The 22,399-nt window shown below is 45.7% G+C and overlaps 1 protein-coding gene across 2 annotated transcripts in view; it reads right to left on the bottom strand.

Moving 5' to 3' along the window:
• Positions 1-22,399, bottom strand: part of STX8 (syntaxin 8) — a 355,548-nt gene that overhangs the window by 296,293 nt on the left and 36,856 nt on the right. For both annotated transcript variants that reach the window (XM_074972030.1, XM_074972029.1), the window contains exon 6: positions 21,667-21,759. In XM_074972030.1, the coding sequence (XP_074828131.1) occupies positions 21,667-21,759 (93 nt within the window). The remainder of the gene's footprint in view (positions 1-21,666; positions 21,760-22,399) is intronic.

The raw sequence follows: 22,399 nt of genomic DNA, 5'->3' as shown, positions 1-22,399 counted from the left end.
AAGATTATCTTTTTTTTAATTATTATTATTACTACCACCACCACCTCATCTACCTTGTCTCCAACGTTAGTAATAGTCGTTGGGGCTTTGAGTCAAGGCAAAAATGACAATGGTCAGCTCTTCTGTTTGCCATAAAGGATTGTGCATGCTTGAGAAACTACACACTCTTGATTAGTGATTAAGGAGATGACAGAAGACGAGCTTTGAAAAAGCAGGGATCTCTTCCTTCCTTCCTTCCCTCCACCTCCCCCACCATTAGATTGAAAGTAACCTGCCACTTTCATTCTGGACTCAGATTTTGTTGTGATGCAGATAAGGGGAAATGAACTGAAGAATCCACCTATGCTCAGAAAAAGCACTAAAATATTTCTGCTAACATTCCCAATATACAGGCCACTCACCTGCAAGGTTGCAATTCAACCATTTGAACACAGTTCTCTCCTTACTCGCAACTCATTGAATAGACCACCTCACCCCCTCCCCAGCCCACCACTGGAGCCAGAGCTCTTTTGGGAAGCAGTGATGCATATGAACCAAAAGGTAAAATGGCTGTTTGATACTCCAAGATGTGCACAGGTTTTCATTTTTTTGCAGAAAAAGATAATCCAAAGATTTAAAGAAAAAACACAGTAAGACAACTCCTAGAACTGTTCAACACCTCTCAACCAGGCCTTCTAACTTCCAGGCAGTATGAATCCCAGATCACAAGCTTGCATAGCAGCATAAAGTGACTGCTCTTCTCATAATCCAGGATATAGGATTTCTGAGGCCTTTTCTATTACAAAATAAAACACTTTCTTGCAGTTCTTTGCCTATTTTCATAGGGTTAGTGTGAAATACAGGAGAATCCAACAGGTACAGTTCACAAACTGACTCAAGCTTAATGGGTAACTGACTTCAAAATGTCCTTACTTGTTCCAGTAACATCTCATGATGATCGAATGACCAGGGGTGTGGGTTTCTTCTTCTATGTTGTAACCACCTAGGCTTTGACTCTCCTGCAAGCTTTCTGCAAAATCCATTAAATGGCTGTTAAGCCCACTTGATGAAATCACCACAATACAATGGCACATGGCCCCCACCAGTCTTGACTCTCCCCTATTGCTGAACATTACACAAGTCCTGGTGGATATTTAAGTAAGCCATGAGGCTCATCACCTAGGCAGCAGATGGATCCACATTTGCACAAGTCTCCTAAGTAAAAGGTAGAGAGGATTGAGGGACGCCTTTACAGCAATATAACTTTTGTAAGGAAAAACTCTCCTAGCTTATTCCATAGCCCTCCTCTTTGTAAATTATCTTAAGCAAGTAGGCCCAAGACATTGTCATGTTATTTTTGTGTAACAGTGTCTCTTTAAACAGAGCCTTGAAAAGGGATGTATAATAAATACTAATCATTTAAGAACACTGACAACATGACATCTAACGTACCATATCAGAGCACCTCAGAGGTGTGAGACTCAAAAGGAAATCCATAGAAGGATCAATCAGACCCAGTTAGCGGGACAGACAGGAGAGGATTTGAAACCCAGTCTACAACAGTTCCCTGCCCTTAGAGAAACACCAGACAGCCTGCACCCAAGAAGCATATGCTGGATGCCTGAGATCAAGGCATCTATGAGGGAGATGATCAAAAAGGCTAGTTATTTTAGTCATTTCCTAGCTTTTCACACAAAAGCCACCATGAGCCCATGAAGTCGGAGGACGTGCATCCTACTGCTACTTTGCTGCATATATAGATTATGAAAAGCTGAGACATACAACTCAATTGCTGGTCATATTCAGGTGTGAAATTTCCTTAAATATGGCCTGTATAGGAAGAGAGATTGGGTTTGTGCCTTTCTGCTTCCTCAGACCACTTTCAGACACTATAAAAAAGATGTGGGACATGTGTAAAAAAAAAAAAAAAAATCCCCACACAATAGAAATCCAGCTCGTCTGCCCCTTGACCCTCTGCCCTTCCCGGAAGACTATGGCTGGCTGTGGAGCTGGCAGCATTAGGGAACACGAGATGCTAGCTACGAAGTGAAATTAACAGGGAACATTACGTATCCCCCATGGAGCTTACCTGGGTCCCTGTGTGCCAATAACTCAGGGAGGGACATGTTCTTGGATGCTAGGGGGCCAAGGGCAGAAACAGCCTGCTAAGCAAGCCAGAGGGAGAGAGCAGAGATGCTATTTCAGGCGACAGGCCAACTCAGAGGAGGAACACTGTCTGAGCGAAAGTGGGGTGAGAGTCAAAGGATGAACAAGAAAAAGGTCAGGAAAGTAGAGCTAGCCTGACCGATCACAAAGGCCCCCAGTGAGATGGCCTCCCCGGGAGGACTGTGAGAAGAGAGAAGTTATCTGGGGAGAGTGTGCAGCCAGCCACTGAAAGGGTAGGACTTGCTGTCTGGTGAGCTTCCCAGGGTGTACACAGGGTCCACCTGAGAACTGGCCTCTGGGTGCCCAGAAGCAATACCCCTAAATTTAGTCCTTTCCCTACTCAAGATAACTCTCAGTTTACAGGTAAAACTCCCTGTCCAGTCAGGCTGAGGTAGATCTTCAGCTCCCTAGATAAATCAGTTACCCCTTGGCAAATGATGCACTTGCTGGCACTTGCCTGCCTACAATGATAGTATCTAAATTCTAGGGTAGGAGATTAGGAGTTAGGATTTTTTAGGACGGGTGTTATAATCTGCACCCTGATCTCTGTGTCCCTTTATGGTGAGGGGAAATCTCAGGAACAGAAGCAGCCTGATTCCTGTCTGAAGAGGACACCTGCCAACTGTGACTGTCAGCCCCTCTGAGGAGTCCAGATTCAGCTGTAAACCTGAGGATCATTCACGGAATTGTGAGGGCACCATCTTGTAGCTAGAGAGGCAGATAAATTGCTTGGGAGACCCCCCCCCCCCAATTCCCTCAATTGCATTCTCGAGCCAGCGGGTAAGGACTTTCATTACCTACTGTCTATTAAACCTGTGGAGGGTCTTGCCATCTTATCCCACATGTGAGTCTTTTGGGCTGTGCTGAACTAAGTCAGCTAAACTGTTTAATTGTTGCTACAGAAGAGATTGTCCCAGGTCATCAAGGGCACCCCTGGAGAACAGCTACCAATGGGACACAAAATTTTATTCTTGCTATATCAGCTCACAAGTGGGGAAATTCATGGTTGCTATCAGCATAGGAGGGCACTGGTGACCCTGAGAATATTGGATTACCCTGTTATATTTATTTGTTGTTCAATACAATTATTCTGTTGACTATATTGTGTGTAAAAAGAACGGAGGAGTCCTTGTGGCACCTTCAAGACTAAAATGTATTTGAGCATAAGCTTTCGTGGGCTAAAACCCACTTTATCAGATGCATGGAGTGAAAAATACAGTAAGCAGTACATGTACACACACACAGAGCACATAAAAAGATGGGAGTTGCCTTACCAAGTGGGGGATCAATTCAATTGGCCTGGTTAGCACTGACCCCCCCACTTGGTAAGGCAACTCCCATCTTTTTATGTGCTCTGTGTACACATATGTGTACACACACACACACACACTCTGCTTACTGTATTTTTCACTCCATGCATCTGATGAAGTGGGTTTTAGCTCACAAAAGCTTATGCCCAAATAAATTTGTTAGTCTCTAAGGTGCCACAATGACTCCTCGTTGTTTTTGCTGATACAGACTAACATGGCTACCCCTCTGAAACCTGTATATTGTGTGCATTTATGTTATTCCTTGGGAGTCTGCCATTATCTGGCAGGTAGCTCAGGGTTACCCTGTGCTTCGAATTTTCCTTCCAAGATGCCCCGGTGATCCCACCAGGAAGGAGTGAAGAGGTGGAAGAACCACCAAGTAAGTTTATCTGGGAAGAGAGTAAGGAAGTTATATCCCACTGAGCTGATCCAGATCAAGCCAGATCAGTCCATCAAAACCCAAAAGGAGACTGGCATTAAAGAGATAACCAGGTGGACAGTGGCACTAGTTTTTTTTTTGTTCACACTGTTAAAAACCAGAGGGGTGGGTTGTTGGTTTCACTAAAAAAAAAAAAAAATTACTCAAAAGCCTGAACAAGCAGTTGGGAAAAAGCTCTTTTCTTAAAAAAAGAATGGCAGATTAAGCTTGCCATTCATATCTGACACCCACCAATAAGCCCTCCAGCAAAGCCAAAGGTAAGACCTGACCGGCCTGATGCTTATAGTATAAAGAACAAGGAAGAAAGAAAAGCTTTGAAGCCGCCTTTCAGGGCTTCTTTATCGATCTTAAAGAAATAAAACAATGTTACACGACCAGTCTTTCTTATGCACTTCTGATCACCTTTAAGATGAGAGGAGGGAGACCGCTTCCCCCGCACAGAATGGGATGGGTGAGTTAGAGACTGACTAACCATGGAAAAATCCACATAATTGAGAAGACAAATGTTGAACAATTATTTTACAGCTTGAACTATTCAAGGAAAAAAGCTAAATCTGCCAAGAGGCCAGACAGATTCCCTGTATGCATGTATTAGTATGGAGCAGCCGAGTCAAGCTTCAGAAATGTAATGCTTTTATCTTCATCCAGTTTGTGCTTTGGTGGTTATCTGTTTCTGAAAGCACTAAATAAAGCAGTAAAAATGCTGAAGGAGAAAAAGGATGGACTCCACATATTGTGTGTGTGGCAGGGTGTACATATGTGTGTGGGGGGTGTAAAATGGAGGGGGGCTGCAGGAAAAGAAAGGAAGGTCTCGTGGTTAAGACAGTTGCATAGTGACAGGGAGAACTGGATTCTTTTCCTGCCTCTGCCACAGAGTTCCTGTGTGTTACTAGGCACATCACTTAAACCAAACTTTTCACAGGTGGTCACTAATTGTGTGTTCCTCATTCGTTGGGTCCCCACCTTGACAACATAGGTCTGACTGGCTGAAGTGCCAAACACCCACAGCTGCAAGCTGAAGTCAATGAGAGCTGTGCTTTGAACATAATGGGCTACATAACCCTTTACGTACCGTGAAAAATTCAGGTCCCAGGCATCTCAGATTGGGCACCTAAAATTGGTGGACACTTCTGATCTTAATTTCTCTGTAAAATGGGGATAGTACCACCTCCTTGCCTCACTGAGGTTCCTTGAAAAATAAGTATCTGCTTCCAAAACATTAATAAATTTAAGTGATGAGCGCCATAGAAAAGCACAGTATGAAATTAATAATTCTGTCTTCAGATCAGGATTTGCATACTGTGCAGTAAATATGGCAATGGGGCCACACATTCAACAATGAGGCTAAAACAGATACCACAAATAGCTGCTCTTTAAGCAAGCACCATCCATCCTGAACACTGAATGAGAAAGGGATCCTATGGGAAAAAAATAATGTGACCGTGTCATTAAAGATCATCATAATGCATACGCACAAGGGGACCTGACAACCTTAATTCTGGCATTTCTTATATTGAGGCTGTGTATTCTGTTAATGAGATGATTCAGGACAAAAAATTATCTGACACAGGTGGTAAATTTTTTCCCCCATATCAGGTTAGTTCTAACTAAACAATATGCATTAAGATACAGAAAGATTCCGCAATTAAACGGAAGGCAATTCTGCTCTCAGACTGTAAGCGTAGGGAGGCTAGATAAAAATTAACTACTGCCTGAGGTCAGTCACTCCATGGGTTATGGTTATGTTAAACTTGAACATTAGAACCGTGTGCCTCTCAAGAGACTATTTTAAGTCTGATCCTGCAAGGTGCTGGGCAGCTCCTGAACACCCTCAAATCCCAGTGACAACTCAACCCCTTTCAGAAGAAACTCCGTGTTTTGCAGGATCAGACCCTACATGAAGGAAACAAATATTGCTTAAACAAGAATGTTAACATTTTTAAAGTTAAAAATATCTTAAATCATTCCTTATTTACCAAGCTAATGCTAACAATGAGATAATGCCCCCAACCACAATTCTTTAGTATTCAGAGTTCAGACATATTCTCTGTGTACAATGCTAATTGGCTTTGACAATAAAATAATGCTCTTAATATCCAGCAATGTAAAACCACTTCAGAATTCCACTTTCTGATTAATTACTATAGAACCTCTGAGTTATGAACACCTCGGGGACAGAGGTTGTTCGTAACTCTGAAATGTTCATAACTCTGAACAAAATGTTACGGTTGTTCCTTCAAAAGTTTAAAAACTGAACATTGACTTAATACAGCTTTGAAACTTTACTATACAGAAGAAAAATACTCCTTCACCCCTGTTTTTTAATAGTTTACATTTACCACAGTATTACACTGTATTTGGTTGGGGTTTTTTGGTCTCTGCTGCTGCGTGATTTTGTACTTCTGGTTCCAAATGAAGTGTGTGGTTGACTGGTCAGTTTGTAACTCTGTTTGCTGGGTAAGAGGTAAATAGCTGTACCAGAAAGGAAGGATAGGCCTCTGGCAAAGATACGGAACTGGGACTCAGGTGGTCTGGTTTCAAGTTTCACCTCTGTCACAATTTCCTGTATGATTTTGGACAAGTAATTTAATCTCTCTATGCCACAGATAATACTTCCTTTCTCCCACCCTTCACCTTGTCTTATTTAGATTGTAAGATCTTTAGAAAAGGGTCTGTCTCTTACTAGGTGTACATACAGCCCTAATCTCAGCTGAGGCCTCTACTAAGATCCTAGTCATTAATAATTATGTGCTAGACTGAGTGTCATTTGTGACACATACACATGCTACATTGTGCGCCAGGCTAGTTACAGGCTTTGAAAGTCCTACTGATGAAAAATCAAGCACTCATTTCCTCCTACATTTGGGGTTTCAACAGCATCCATCACCATAGTAGTGAAGCGTCTCAGCAATAAGTAGCCTTACAGGTTTCAGAGACAGAAGGCTGGTTCAGTTATAAGGAATGGATTTAATTATAATGGAAAGTGTTGGATCGACAACCCTCAAGTCTGCCATCCTATTTGTCTACAGAACGGGTACAGGAGAGGCAGCAGCAGGGACTTTTCTCCACACTGTCCTACCAAGCTGAGTCAACAAAGAGTCTTTGTCAGTCTCAATTCCCCTTCAATCCTCAGGGTCAGACTGGCACTTAATTAGTATCAACTGGGACCTTGTAGCCCATGACTGATCCATTTCATATGCACCTGAAAATGGTAATAGCCTTTGCTGACTAATAAACCTGGATCTGAACTGGTGACCAAGAGGAAAAAAATGAACCCATTCCCTATCATCAATCCTGAGCCATCCATTTGCGGATTCACTGCCTGTATTCTGGTACTGATTAGTCCCATTAGCTGGATGGGCTCTGCAACAATACAGACATAAAGCTTGATTCTATTCTGGTTCTTGCAACAGCAGCAACATTGTTAAAGTTCCAATTACAACATTTTCCATTACTGTTGATAAAGGGGAGGTGATAAGCGCAGACAGTCACTGCGGTAGTTACAGACATAATTCTGGGCCAAATTCTCTGTTAGCATAAAACTCTACTGAAGCCCACGTATTTGCACTAGTAGAGAATTTGTCCCTTTGTCACATTGATGGTGCAAAAGATTGTAGGTACATGGGCAAATTTAATGTTTATAAAAACTTTAACTCTGTATTTCCAAGTTTTCTTTTTGGAAATTTGATCCTTAACATTTTTTAACTTTCAATTATGCAAAGGTGTTCTCTGTTAAGTTAAATTAAGATAGTAAAGACAGATTCATTACTTCAGAAAAAAATCCTTTGGAACTTTTTAGTTATTAACATAGTGGCTATTAATATAGTGATCCACAGCATTTTGAAGATTCTCCTAACTAATAAAAACACTAGCTGCAAACACAGATAACCCTCTGTCCACTTTAAATAATGTATTTTTGCAGTACTGTACTCTCATGTGAGTATCCCACAGTGAAAAACAACATCTCTAGGAGGGTAAAACTAACAGCATTCAGAGTTTCTGAAAGCATTCTCCAAAAATTATTGCACTGTGATTGCCTCATCAAAAGGGCCAGAGGCCACTTACTTGATCTATTCCATGCTTTTCTTCTTCCATATCACAAATAGAAGAGGACGTGCAGAAAATTTTCCAAGGCCAAAGTTGGAACTAACGATGGAAACCCTCATCATTTATCCCCCACCCCTCCCACTGCTAACCAAGATCAGAGTCCTAAGTCTGTTTTTTGAACATCAGCAAAAGTTACTTCTCTTTGGTATCGTTTCTGTTTTGTTCTCCACTGCAGCTTCCCACAAAATAACATGTATGCATTGGATGTCCAAGCAGACCTGAAAAGCAATCCTAGGGATACAGTCCAGCTGGCAAACATTTAGCTACCCTATTTCTAGAATACTGATTACCATAGTACTTCGGTAAGGAATGACGTGAAATCCCATTAAAACTCAAGAGTGACCCAATGAAATCAAGATGTCTGCTCATAGAGGCCCTGTGACCAATAGCAGATCTAGACTTTTTTTTTGTAAGTGCAATCTTGGCAAGAACATACTTAGCACCTCCCCCTGCTCCACTCCCCACCTCCCACCTACTAAGGTGATCCAAATTACAATATGCCACAAGTCTCTTAAGAATCCTGGATGTATTACTATCTTCAGCAGCTTGGTCAGACTTCGGCAAGAGACCATCTTTCCAAAGATGACATTTAATCATTTTTGGTCAGATGAGCCAACACAATAGCATTTACATGTGTGAACCATGATTAAGGAATAGCTTCAACAATTGTCTGGCATGCGTATAGCACTCCCTGGGACTGGAGCACCTCTTATTGCATTGCTACACAACGGGCATTAAACTAAAGGGAAAAAAATACCTGCAGGCCATTGCTACTGAACTAGAAAGAGCCCAAACCTCAGCAGAGCAGACTGTCTGAGCTGCTGCTGGGAGAGAGCAGTTAGCAACAGTGGTTTTGCCTACAAACGTAGGCTGCTTGGGAAATGGTTAACCAACAAAATTCAGAAAGGTGGGTCAGTGCGATTGGCAGAGGTCAGATCAATTGTAAGGCAGCTGAAGTTTTAATCACAAAATATTTAATTCCAAATCTTTACAAGTGAGGAACAGACCTCAACCTAGTTCTAGGAAGCAGGAACTCCCAAAACAGACTAGCTTAGTGACCCGGAAAATGAGCTTCCCATAGAAGTGTATAGTTTCATGGAAATTTTGACTCCAATACAAAAATATTGATTCAGCATTCAAGGAAGATGAACTTCCCCTGCTTCACCAAAGTATGTATGATGCCATCACCACTCAGCCTTAAGAAGGAAAAGATTTTGAATACAATGGCGATTACAGGGCAGTTACGTTTGTCCATTTTGACTGTATAATAGTGACCAAATATTGGCAAAGTGTGTGAAAAAGATCAGTTGAGAGTTACATACAGTGACCAAAATACAAAGTGTAAAGGGGCAGGAAGCCACTGGATAATACATGCAAGGAATTTCAGCTTTTCCAGTGGGCGAGCGACATGGAATGGCCAGCTACCGTGCTCCACGCCATGGGCAGAAGCATAAGGGAAAAAATAAAGCATGGGAGTTCAGCTTTGCCATTGATTCACAGAGAGAAGCTAAGTCACTTGCTCAGTGCCTCAATTTCCACACTTTTGCAAAGCGCTTTGAAATCTACAGCTGAAGTGTGCTATATAAATGCCAGGTATCATCATGATGATTGTAAGATAATGAACAGAGACGGACAGGCAGTTTTAGCATTCTCCCTTCAAACATGGAATCTGGTCAAAACTTCTGGGAGATCAGCAACAAGAAGTGGGTGATGGTCACCGTTTACCACTTAAAAAGAAAAGGAGTACTTGTGGCACCTTAGAGACTAACAAATTTATTAGAGCATAAGCTTTCGTGAGCTGTTTGTTAGTCTCTAAGGTGCCACAAGTACTCCTTTTCTTTTTAAGTGATACAGACTAACACGGCTGCTACTCTGAAACCTGTCATTTATCACTTGGAACTCTTAGGTAATGGTTGTCATTTTTACTGACATTTGAAGCAGTGTTGTCGAGTAGCTAGAGCAGGGTGGGCAACCTTTTTGGCCTGAGGGCCACATCTGGGTATGGAAATTGTATGGTGGGCCATGAATGCTCACAAAATTGGGGGTTGGGGTGCAGGAAGGAGTGAGGGCTCCAGCTGGGGGTGCGGGCTATGAGGTGGGACCAGAAATGAGGAGTTCAGGGTGTGGGAGAGGGCTCTCGGCTGGGGCAGGGGTTTGGGGTGTGGTTGGGGGGGGGTGAGGGCTCTGGCTGTGGGTGCGGGCCCTGGGGTACAGGAGGGTGGGACCGAGGGGTTTGGAGGGCAGGAGGGGGATCAGGGCTGAGGCAGGGGGTTGGGGCACGGGAGGGGTTCAGGGTGCAGGCTCTGGGTGGCACTTACCTCAAGCAGCTCCAGGAAGCAGCAGCATGTCCGTCCTCCAGCTCCTATGCGGAGGTACGGCCAGGCGGTTCTGCGCACTGCCCCATGCACAGGCGCCGCCCTTGCAGCTCCCATTGGCCCCATTTGCTGGCCAGTGGGAGCTGCGGGGGCAGCGTATAGAGCCCCCTGGCTGTCCCTAAGCGTAAGAGCTGGAGGGGGGGCATGCCGTTGCTTCCGAGAGCCATACGGAGCAAGCCCCTGACCCCACTCCCCGGCAGCAGCTTGAGGGCCAGATTAAAACATCTGAAGGGCTGGATGTGGCTCCCGGGCCGTAGTTTGCCCACCCCTGAGCTAGTGGAAGGGACTGGAAGTCAGGACTCCTGGGGTTCTACGCTACTCTTACTAGCCAGAAGCTAGGACAAGTCAAACCAATCTGAAAAATAGGTTTAAATAACCTGCCTACTTCACAAGATGTTTTGAGGATGCATTGTTTAGAAAGAGCTTTACACAAAAAGTGCTATGGGGTACACTTACTCTTACCAACACTACAGAGCCACAAAGCTGCATAGGAGAAAACACAGACAGAAGATTTTGGAAACCCCTCCATGTTTAAAGAGAACATAGTTCACAATCCAGATTACAAGATGTCAAAGACTGATGTTTCACTCAGAACTGGAAAAATGGCCTCTCCTGAGGATTCCGTTACTTGAGGGTAAAAACAGCAAACAAAGTGTTTTGGTTGGTATTTAAAAAAAAAAAAAAAAAAGATGGATAATTTAAAAGACAACTTATGAAATTAGATATTTAATTGAAAATTTCTTTATCCACATGGGGCAGAGGGGACTTAATTATGCTGAGCATCTTTTCCTAATTTCTCTGTTTGCATAAGGCTATTTCCTAATATAGAGGATGAGTAAAGGGCAACATATTCAAAACAATGGATAAAAATCCCTGGTTTGGTAAGAGAGAGGATGTCAGACAAGCATGGGGAAGCTATTCTATATTAAGCCTACTCAGGGAGCTCGATGGAGGCTACCCAATTGTGATTTATATTATCTAAACATTAACTGGAAATGTTCACTTAATATCACATCTGACAAAATATAGGGAAGAACACTGATTCATGGAGGAGGCAGATTGACGTACACAGTTAATTGGCAAGTAAAGGGGTCTTTGCCTTCTCAGTGGTTAGATACAATACTGCCCAATGACAGACCACATGGATCAAATCTTCATGCCAGAGAAAAACTGGCAGTATTTTCAAAGTTCTAACTCAGCCATGACTATATTGTGAGGAATGAGCGAAACCAGAAGATCTGCTCTCAGAGGATTCAGTTCAGGTCATTTGGACAATTAAGTTGATGACACAGCATCTTTAAACAGCAGATTATTTATTATTTGTATTACCTAGTGTCTAGGAGTCCCAATCATGGACGAGGAATCCCATTGTGTTAGGTGCTGTACAAACCCAGAACAAAAAGATGGTCCCATGCACAAGGGGCATATCTGATCAGCTTTACCAGTAAAACACCAGAATCTAAAGAAAAGATAGATTTTCAGATCCCCGTACCTCACTTAATTTGATCCTACTTTGATTTCCTGAAATCCTCAAAATCCAAATCACTTGTATAACACAATATGCCGGTTCTTTAATCACTGGCCACAGACATTCCCATTTAATTAATAACAAAAGGCTAAAATTTTAATGAGACCAAGAGAGGAAGAACCCTAATGGGATCCAAGAGCAAATAAAAGACAACTAAAAGTCAAGTTATTCACACATGGCTACTGTTATATGAGATGCTGCTGTTAATCAGACGTGCTAAGACACATCTCTTTGCAAGTAACCTAACTTTCCTTTATGGATGGCCCTGAATACATTAAGCCCTGGTCTACACAAGGAGTTGAAGCCGAATTTAGCAGCGTTAAATCGATTTAACCCTGCAACCGTCCACACAACGAAGCCCTTTTTTTCAACTTAAGGGGCTCTTAAAATAGATTTCCTTACTCCACCCCCGACAAGGGGATTAGCGCTGAAATCAGCTTTGCTGGGTCAAATTTGGGGTACTGTGGACACAATTAGATGGTATTGGCCTCCGGGAGCTATCCCAGAGTGCTCCATTGTGACCGCTCTGGACAGCACTCTAAACTCAGATGCACTGGCCAGGTAGACAGGAAAAGGCCCGTGAACTTTTGAATGTCAATTTCCTGTTTGGCCAGTGTGGCAAGCTGCAGGTGACCATGCAGAGCTCATCAGCAGAGGTGACCATGATGGAGTCCCAGAATCGCAAAAGAGCTCCAGCATGGACCGAACGGGAGGTACGGGATCTGATCGCTGTATGGGGAGAGGAATCCATGCTATCAGAACTACGTTCCAGTTTTCGAAATGCCAAAATCATGGAGCAGGAATCAATTCTGAATCACTTGGAGAGGAAAGTGATCAGAAACAGTCAACATGGATTCACCAAGGGCAAGTCAAGCCTGACTAATCTAATTGCCTTCTATGACGAGATAACTGTCTCTGTGGATGAGGGGAAAGCGGTGGATGTGTTGTTCCTTGACTTTAGCAAAGCTTTTGACACGGTCTCCCACAGTATTCTTGCCAGCAAGTTAAAGAAGTATGGGCTGGATGAATGGACTATAAAGTGGATAGAAAATTGGCTAGATTGTCGGGCTCAACGGGAGGTGATCAATGGCTCCATGTCTAGTTGGCAGCCGGTATCAAGTGGAGTGCCCCAAAGGTCGGTCCTCGGGCCGGTTTTGTTCAATATCTTCATAAATGATCTGGAGGATGATGTGGATTGCACCCTCAGCAAGTTTGCAGATGACACTAAACTGGGAGGAGAGGTAGATACGCTGGAGGGTAGGGATAGGATACAGAGGGCCCTAGACAAATTAGAGGACTGGGCCAAAAGAAATCTGATGAGGTTCAACAAGGACAAGTGCAAAGTCCTGCACTTAGGATGGAAGAATCCCATGCACTGCTACAGACTAGGGACCGAATGGCTCGGCAGCAGTTCTGCAGAAAAGGACCTAAGGGTTACAGTGGACGAGAAGCTGGATATGAGTCAACAGTGTGCCCTTGTTGCCAAGAAGGCCAATGGCATTTTAGGATGTAATTGTTCCCCTCTATTTGACACTGGTGAGGCCTCGTCTGGAGTACTGGGTCCAGTTTTGGGCCCCACACTACAAGAAGGATGTGGAAAAACTGGAAAGAGTCCAGCGGAGGGCAACAAAAATGATTAGGGGTCTGGAACACATGACTTATGAGGAGAGGCTGAGGGAACCGGGATTGTTTAGTCTGAGGAAGAGAAGAATGAGGAGGGATTTGATAGCTGCTTTCAACTACCTGAAAGGGGGTTCCAAAGAGGATGGATTTAGACTGTTCTCAGTGGTAACTGATGACAGAACAAGGAGTAATGGTCTCAAGTTGCAGTGGGGGAGGTTTAGGTTGGATATTAGGAAAAACTTTTTCACTAGGAGGATGGTGAAACACTGGAATGCGTTACCTAGGGAGGTGGTGGAATCTCCTTCCTTAGAAGTTTTTAAGGTCAGGCTTGACAAACCCCTGGCTGCGATGATTTAGTTGAGGATTGGTCCTGCTTTGAGCAGGGGGTTGGACTAGATGACCTCCTGAGGTCCCTTCCAACCCTGATATTCTATGATTCTATGAAAATGTGTCAAAATCTCCCAGGGCATGAAGGACAGAAGCCATAACAGGGACCCGAAGCAGTGCCGCGTGAAACTTAAGGAGCTGAGGCAAGCCTACCAGAAAACCAGAGAGGCGAACGGCCGCTCCGGGTCAGAGCCCCAAACATGCCGCTTCTATGATGAGCTGCATCCCATTTTAGGGGTTCAGCCACCACTACCCCAGCTGTATTGTTTGACTCCTTCAATGGAGATGGAGGCAACACAGAAGCAGGTTTTGGGGACGAGGAAGATGATGATGATGAGGAGGAGGTTGTAGATAGCTCACAGCAAGCAAGCGGAGATACCGGTTTTCCCAACAGCTAGGAACTGTTTCTCACCCTGTACCTGGAGCCAGTACCCCCGAACTCACCCAAGGCTGCCTCCCGGACCCGCCAGGTGGAGAAGGGACCTCTGGTAAGTGTACCTTTTAAAATACTATACATGGTTTAAAAGCAAGCATGTTTAATGATTAATTTGCCCTGGCATTCGCAGCTCTCCTGGATGTACTCCCAAAACCTTTGCAAAAGGTTTCTGGGGAGGGCAGCCTTATTCCGTCCACCATGGTAGGACACTTTACCACTCCAGGCCAGTAGCACGTACTTGGGAATCACTGTAGAACAAAGCATTGCAGTGTATGTTTGCTGGCGTTCAAACAACATCCGTTCTTTCTCTCTGTGTTATCCTCAGGAGAGTGATATAATTCATGGTCAAGTGGTTGAAAAAGGGTGCTTTTCTTAAGGGGACATTCAGAGGTGCCCGTTCCTGATGGGCTGTTTGCCTGTGGCTGAACAGAAATGTTCCCCACTGTTAGCCACGGGGAGGGGGAAGGGGCTAGCCGCGCGCTGGAGGGAGGCAAAAGGCGACCTTGGAACGAAAGCACGTGTGCTATGTATGTAAGGTTAACAGCAAGGTTTACCGTGAAAGAGTAAGCTGCATGTGTTTCAAGGATCACAGGATCTTCTCCTTCCCAGAGGCTAGCGAAGATCAGAAGGCGAAAAAAACGCGATGAAATGTTCTGAGCTCATACTGTCCTCCCACACTGACAGAGCACAGACGAATGCGTGGAGGCAATATCAGAGTGCAGGAAATCACAAAATGACTGGGAGGAGAGGTGGCGGGCTGAAGAGAGGGCTGAAGCTGAAAGGTGGCGGCAGTGTGATGAGAAGAGGCAGGAGTCAATGCTGAAGCTGCTGAAGGATCAAACTAATATGCTCCAGCGTATGGTTGAGCTGCAGGAAAGGCAGCAGGAGCACAGACCGCTGCTACAGCCCCTGTGTAACCGACCGCCCTCCTCCCCAAGTTCCATAGCCTCCTCACCCAGATGCTCAAGAACACGGTGCGGGGGGCCTCCAGCCACCCAGCCACTCCACCCCAGAGGATTGCCCAAGCAACAGAAGGCTGCCATTCAATAAGTTTTAAAGTTTTAAACTTTTAAAGTGCTGTGTAGCCTTGTCCTTCCCTCCTCCACCACCCCTCCTGGTGCTTCTCTCCTCCACCACCGCTCCTGGGCTACCTTGGTAGTTATCCCCCTATTTGTGTGATGAATTAATAAAGAATGCGTGAATGTGAAGCAACAATTACTTTATTGCCTCTGCAAGCAGTGATCGAAGGGAGGAGGGAAGGGTGGTTAGCTTACAGGGAAGTACAGTGAACCAAGGGGCGGGGGGTTTCATCAAGGAGAAACAAACAGAACTTTCACACCGTAGCCTGGCCAGTCATGAAAGTGGTTTTCAAAGCTTCTCTGATGTGCACTGCCCCCTCCTGTGCTCTGCTAACCGCCCTGGTGTCTGGCTGTGCGTAACCAGCAGCCAGACGATTTGCCTCAACCTCCCACCCCACCATAAACGTCTCCCCCTTACTCTCACAGATATTGTGAAGCGCACAGCAAGCAGTAATAACAGTGGGAATATTGGTTTCGCTGAGGTCTAACCGAGTCAGTAAACTGCGCCAGCACGCTTTTAAATGTCCAAATGCACATTCTACCACCATTCTGCACTTGCTCAGCCTGTAGTGGAACAGCTCCTGACTACTGTCCAGGCTGCCTGTGTACGGCTTCATGAGCCATGGCATTAAGGGGTAGGCTGGGTAGGTAGGGTAGGGGTAGTTATCCCCAAGGATAACTATAGGCATTTCAACATCCCCAACGGTTATTTTCTGGTCTGGGAATAAAGTCCCTTCCTGCAGCTTTTGAAACAGACCAGAGTTCCTGAAGATGCGAGCGTCATGTACCTTTCCCGGCCATCCCACGTTGATGTTGGTGAAACGTCCCTTGTGATCCACCAGTGCTTGCAGCACTATTGAAAAGTACCCCTTGCGGTTTATGTACTCGCTGGCTTGGTGCTCCGGTGCCAAGATAGGGATATGGGTTCCGTCTATGGCCCCACCACAGTTAGGGAATCCCACTGCAGCAAAGCCATCCACTATGACCTGCACATTTCCCAGGGTCACTACCCTTGATATCAGCAGATCTTTGATTGTGTTGGCTACTTTCTTCACCGCAGCCCCCACAGTAGATTTGCCCACTCCAAATTAATTCCCGACTGACCGGTAGCTGTCTGGCCTTGCAAGCTTCCACAGGGCTATTGCCACTCGCTTCTCAACTGTGAGGGCTGCTCTCATTTTGGTATTATTGCGCCTCAGGGCAGGGGAAAGCAAATCACAAAGTTCCATGAAAGTGCCCTTACGCATGCAAAAGTTTCGCAGCCACTGGGAATCATCCCAGACCTGCAACACAATGTGGTCCCACCAGTCTGTGCTTGTTTCCCGAGCCCAGAATTGGCATTCCACCGCATGAACCTGCCCCATTAGCACCATGATGCCCACATTGCCAGGGCCCCTGCTTTGAGAGAAGTCTGTGTCCATGTCCTCATCACTCTCGTCACTGTGCTGACATCGCCTACTCACCCGGTTTTGCTTTGCCAGGTTCTGGTGCTGCATATACTGCTGGATAATGTGTGTGGTGTTTAATGTGCTCCTAATTGGCAAAGTGAGCTGAACGGGCTCCGTGCTTGCCGTGGTATGGCGTCTGCGCAGAAAAAAGGCACAGAACGATTGTCTGTTGTTGCCCTGACGGAGGCAGGGGCGACTGACGACATGGCTTACAGGGAATTAAAATCAACAAAGGGGGTGGCTTTGCGAGAAACTGAATTGCCCCCTCAAGGATAGAACTCAAAACCTCAAGGATAGAACTCAAAACTGAGTTTAGCAGGCCATTGATTTCACAGAGGGAGGGAGGAGAAAATGAACACAAAACAAATCTGGTTTATTTCTTGTTTTGAGCCACTTCATCTATCTTTATACATCTTGCTGGCAGCAAACTGTGCAGTACGACCACTAGCCATCGTCATCTCCTGGGTGCTCAGCAGAAGACGGTGCAGTATGACTGCTGGCCATTGTCTTCTGCTGGCTGCTGATTAAAAGACAGTGCACTGCCGGTAAGACTGAATCGCCATGAGACGAAACTTAAAAGGGAAATGACCTGGCTGAGTCACTCCCATGTTTGCCCACGCGCCCCTGACCTCATCGAGGTCAGTTAAAAGAGCACCCAGGACTACATTGATGACGGCTACCACTCATACTGCACTGTCTGCTGCCAAAAGGCAATAAACTGCTGCTGTGTAGCAATGCAGTACCACGTCTGCCAGCACCCAGGAGACATACGGTGACGGTTAGCTGAGCAGGCTCCATGCTTGCCGTGGTATGGCGTCTGCACAGGTAACTCAAGAAAAAAGGCAAAAATGATTGTCTGCCCTTGCTTTCATGGAAGGAGGGAGGGAAGGGGGGCCTGACGATATGTACCCAGAACCACCCGCGACAATGTTTTAGCTCCATCAGGCACTGGGATTTCTACCCAGAATTCAAATGGGCGGTGGAGACTGCGAGAACTGTGGGATAGCTACCCACAGTGCAACGCTCCGGAAGTCGACGGTTGCCTTGGTACTGTAGACACACTCCGCCGACTACATGCACTTAGAGCATTTGTGTGGGGACACACACAATTGACTGTATAAAAACTCTTTCTACAAAACCGACTTCTATAAATTCAACCTAATTTCGTAGTGTAGACATACACTTAGGGTATGTCTACATTATGAAATTAGGTCGATTTTATAGAAGTCGATTGGGTATGTCCACACTAAGCGCATTAAGTCGGCGGAGTGCGTCCTCACTACCGTGGCTAGCATCGACTTACGGAGTGGTGCACCGTTGGTAGCTATCCCACAGTTCCTGCAGTATCCGCCACCCATTGGAATTCTGGGTTAAGCTCCCAATGCCTGATGGGGCAAAAACATTGTCTCAGGTGGTTTTGGGTACATGTCATCAGTCGCCCCTCCCTCCGTGAAAGCAATGACAGACAATCATTTCGGGCCTTTTTTCCTGCGCAGACGCCATACCACAGCAAGCGTACAGCTTGCTCAGCTCACCGACACCACCGCTGTTGTGTCCTGGGTGCTGCTGGTGGATCACAAGGGACTTTTCACCATCATCAAAGTGAGATGGCCGGGAAAGGTACATGACGCTCGCATCTTCAGGAACTCTGGTCTGTTTCAAAAGCTGCAGGAAGGGACTTACTTCCCAGACCAGAAAATAACCGTTGGGGATGTTGAAATGCCTATAGTTATCCTTGGGGACCTTCAGTTTGTACAGCAGCTACTCCTTAATGCCATGGCTCATGAAGCCATACACAGGCACCCTGGATAGTAGTAAGGAGTTGTTCAACTATAGGCTGAGCAATTGCAGAAGGGTGGTGGAATGTGCATTTGGACATTTAAAAGTGTGCTGGCGCAGTTTACTGACTCAGACCTCAGCGAAACCAATATTCCCATTGTTATTGCTGCTTGCTGTGTGCGACACAATATCTGCGAGAGTAAAGGGGGAGACGTTTATGGCGGGGTGGGAGGTTGAGGCAAATCGCCTGGCCACTGATTACATGCAGCCAGACACCAGGGCGATTAGAAGAGCACAGCAGGGCGTGCTGTGCATCAGAGAAGCTTTGAAAACCAGTTTCATGACTGGCCAGGCTATGGTGTGAAAGTGCTGTTTGTTTCTCCTTGATGAAAACCCACCCCCTTGGTTCACTCCACTTCCCTCTAAGCCAACCGCCCTCCCCTCTTCGATCACCGCTTGCAGAGGCAATAAAGTCATTGTTGTTTCAAAATCATGCATTCATTATTAATTCATCACACAAATAGGGGGATAACTGCAAGGTAGCCCAGGAGGGGTGGGGGAGGAGGGAAGCACCGGGGGGGTGGTGGATGAGGGGAGAAGGGAAGGACAAGGCCACACTTCACTTCAAAACTTATTGAATGCCAGCCTTCTGTTGCTTGGGCAGTTCTCTGGGGTGGAGTGGTTAGATGCCCAGAGGGCCCCCTGCATTCTTGGGCGTCTGGGTGAGGAGGCTATGGAACTTGGGGAGGAGGGCGCTCGGTTACACAGGGGCTGCAGCGGCAGTCTGTGCTCCTGCTGCCTTTCCTGCAGCTCCACCAGACACCGGAGCATATCAGTTTGATCCCCCAGTAGCCTCAGCATTGCATCCTGCCTCCTCTCATCATGCTGCCGCCACTTCTCCTGTTGCTCCAGCCATCTATCCTCTCACGCGTCCCTCCTATCCTCTCTTTCATTTTGTGCTTTCTTGGACTCTGACATTGTTTGCCTCCACGCATTCTGCTGAGCTCTTTCAGTGCGGGAGGACTGCATGAGCTCAGAGAACATTTCATTGCGAGTGTGTTTTTTTTTCCCCTTTTTATCTGCACTAGCCTCTGGGATGGAGATCATAGGGGGAGTGTTGAAACATTTGCAGCTGCGGGAGGAAAAAAAGGGAGAGTAGTATTTAAAAAGACACATTTTAGAGAACAATGGGTAGACTCTTTCACGGTGAACTAAGCTGTTAACATTACATAGCACATGTGCTTTCAGTACAAGGTTGCATTTTGCCTCTTATATTGAGGGCCTGCCAGTTTGGTGAGAGAGATCACACACGCAGGGCTGGGCAACAGAATTCGGCTTGCAGGTAGCCATGGTAAGCCACAGTTTTTCGGCTTCTTCAACCTTCGTAACATGTGGGAATGGTTTCAAACAGCAGCACCCTCCTTTCCCATACCAAGCACCCGTTGGGTTGGTCATTTAAAAGGAGGGGCTGCGGTTTTCGGGTTAACATGCAGCACAAACCCCCACACCCAATTCTCTGGGATAATCACTCTCCTGGGGATAACACAGAGAGATAAAGAACGGATGTTGCTTGAATGCCAGCAAACACCAGGACCATATGCTGCCATGCTTTGTTATGCAATGATTCCAGACTATGTGCTACTGACCTGGTGTGGTAAAGCACCCTACCATGGAGGACGGAATAAGGCTGCTCTCCCCAGAAACCTTTTGCAACGGCTTTGGGAGTACCTCCAGGAGAGCTTCATGGAGATGTCCCTGGAGGATTTCTGCCCCATCCCCAGACACGTTAACAGACTTTTCCAGTAGCTGTACTGGCAGCGAATGCATCCCACGTCTTAAGGGCAAATTAAACATGCTTGCTTTTAAACCGTGTATTATATTTACAAAGGTACACTCACCAGAGCTGCCTTCTCTGCCTTCAAGGCCTGGGAGCCCGGGTTGGGAGGGTATTGGATCCAGGGTGATAAACAGTTCCTGGCTGTTGGGGAGAACGGTTTCTCCACTTGTCTGGTGTGCGCTATCTTCCTCGTCCCCCAAATCCTCATCCCTGTTGCATGAGACTCCCCCCTTGCAGGTGTCTGCAGAGAGGGGTGGGGTAGTGGTAGGGGCCCCCCCTCTAGAATTGCATGCAGTTTGTCATAGAAGTGGCATGTCTGAGGCTCTGACCCGGAGCGGCCATTTGCCTCTGGTTTTTTTGGTAGGCTTGCCTGAGCGCCTTAATTTTCACTCGGCACTGCTGCGGGTCCCTGTTGTAGCCTCTGTCCATCATGCCCTTGGAGATTTTTGCAAATATTTTGGCATTTTGTCTTTTGGAACAGAGTTCTGATAACACGGATTCATCTCCCCAAACAGCAATGAGATCTAGTACCTCCTGTTCAGTCCATGCTGGAGCTCTTTTGCGATTCTGGGACTGCATGGTCACCTGTGCTGATGCGCTTGCCATGCTGGCCAAACAAGAAATGAAATTCAAAAGTTCCCGGGGCTTTTCCTGCGTACCTGGCTAGTGCATCTGAGTTGAAAGTGCTGTCCAGAGCGGTCACAATAGAGCACTCTGGGATAGCTCCCGGAGGCCAATACCATCGAATTGCATCCACACTACCCCAAATTCAACCCGGTGATGTCGATTTCAGAGCTAATCCCCTCGTCGGGGAGGAGTACAGAAATCGATTTTAAGAGCCCTTTATGTTGACAAAAATGGCTTCGTGTGGACAGGTGCAGGGTTAAATTGATCTAATGCTGCTAAATTCGACCAAAACTCGTAGTGTAGACCAGGGCTCAGTGTCAGATCCTGTACATTGTTTACAAGAAGGAAAGTAGCATAACAAAACAAATCAACTAGTTTATCGACTGATGACACAGTTATTGACACAAAACCCCCTCACAGTATTGTCTTGCTACTGTTTGAATAGTAGCAGTATACTGCGCATTTCCTGTAGGGCCTACAATAAACTTGATAAGCTAGAAAAACCATGGTTTTTCCATTTATTAAATTAACTTTTGCTGTTCTTACCATTCTGTTCCTCCAGCTCATTCCCGATTTCCTGCCCCATTTGTTTTTGCCTCGATAAGACTGAGGAGAGAGCATCAAGCCCAGCATCTTGCTCTGCACAGAAACAAGAAAATAAAATACATTAAAACCCCTCCTGATATGCCATGCTGCATCCTGTAGAGGATGCAAGCTAATCCAGAGTGTTAAACTATGCCAGAAGACATGCAAGGGGGCAAAGATCTGCTGTGTGTGCAAAGAGGGTTAAACTACATTAACAAAGAGAGACATCACCAGCATGACAATGAATTCCTATTGCAGCAGCAGATTTTAGATGATAAAAATAATGTGAATGATGGGTAATTAATTTGTCTGCTCTGGTCAAGATATTCAGCCGAGTCCCAAAAAATCCAGAAACTGAACATACAGCTGTTACTCAATCATAAATGCCCTGGAATTTCTGGCACACATATATAGGCCCTTGATTACCCTTTTTGATTTTCCAAGGAGGTTTTAACATGACTAAAAAACAGGTGATGCAAACACCAAGGAATTCAAATAGGTTTTTTAAAGCTGAGAGCGAATATAGCATGCGTGCAAGAGGGAGACCAAGAGCATTAACAGAGCCAGATATAAAGAAGGCAGCCACAATTTAAAATTTCCCCACACAGGTCTGTCAAGGCTCCCCAATCCCCACCTGTGGCACAATATGGATCCTCTTAGTCCAGCCTGTGGGCCCCATGCAGCCCTGAAAACG

This window comes from Natator depressus, chromosome 14, assembly GCF_965152275.1.
Source record: "Natator depressus isolate rNatDep1 chromosome 14, rNatDep2.hap1, whole genome shotgun sequence".
Lineage (NCBI taxonomy): Eukaryota > Metazoa > Chordata > Testudines > Cheloniidae > Natator > Natator depressus.
This window is presented reverse-complemented; position numbering and strand designations above follow the sequence as displayed.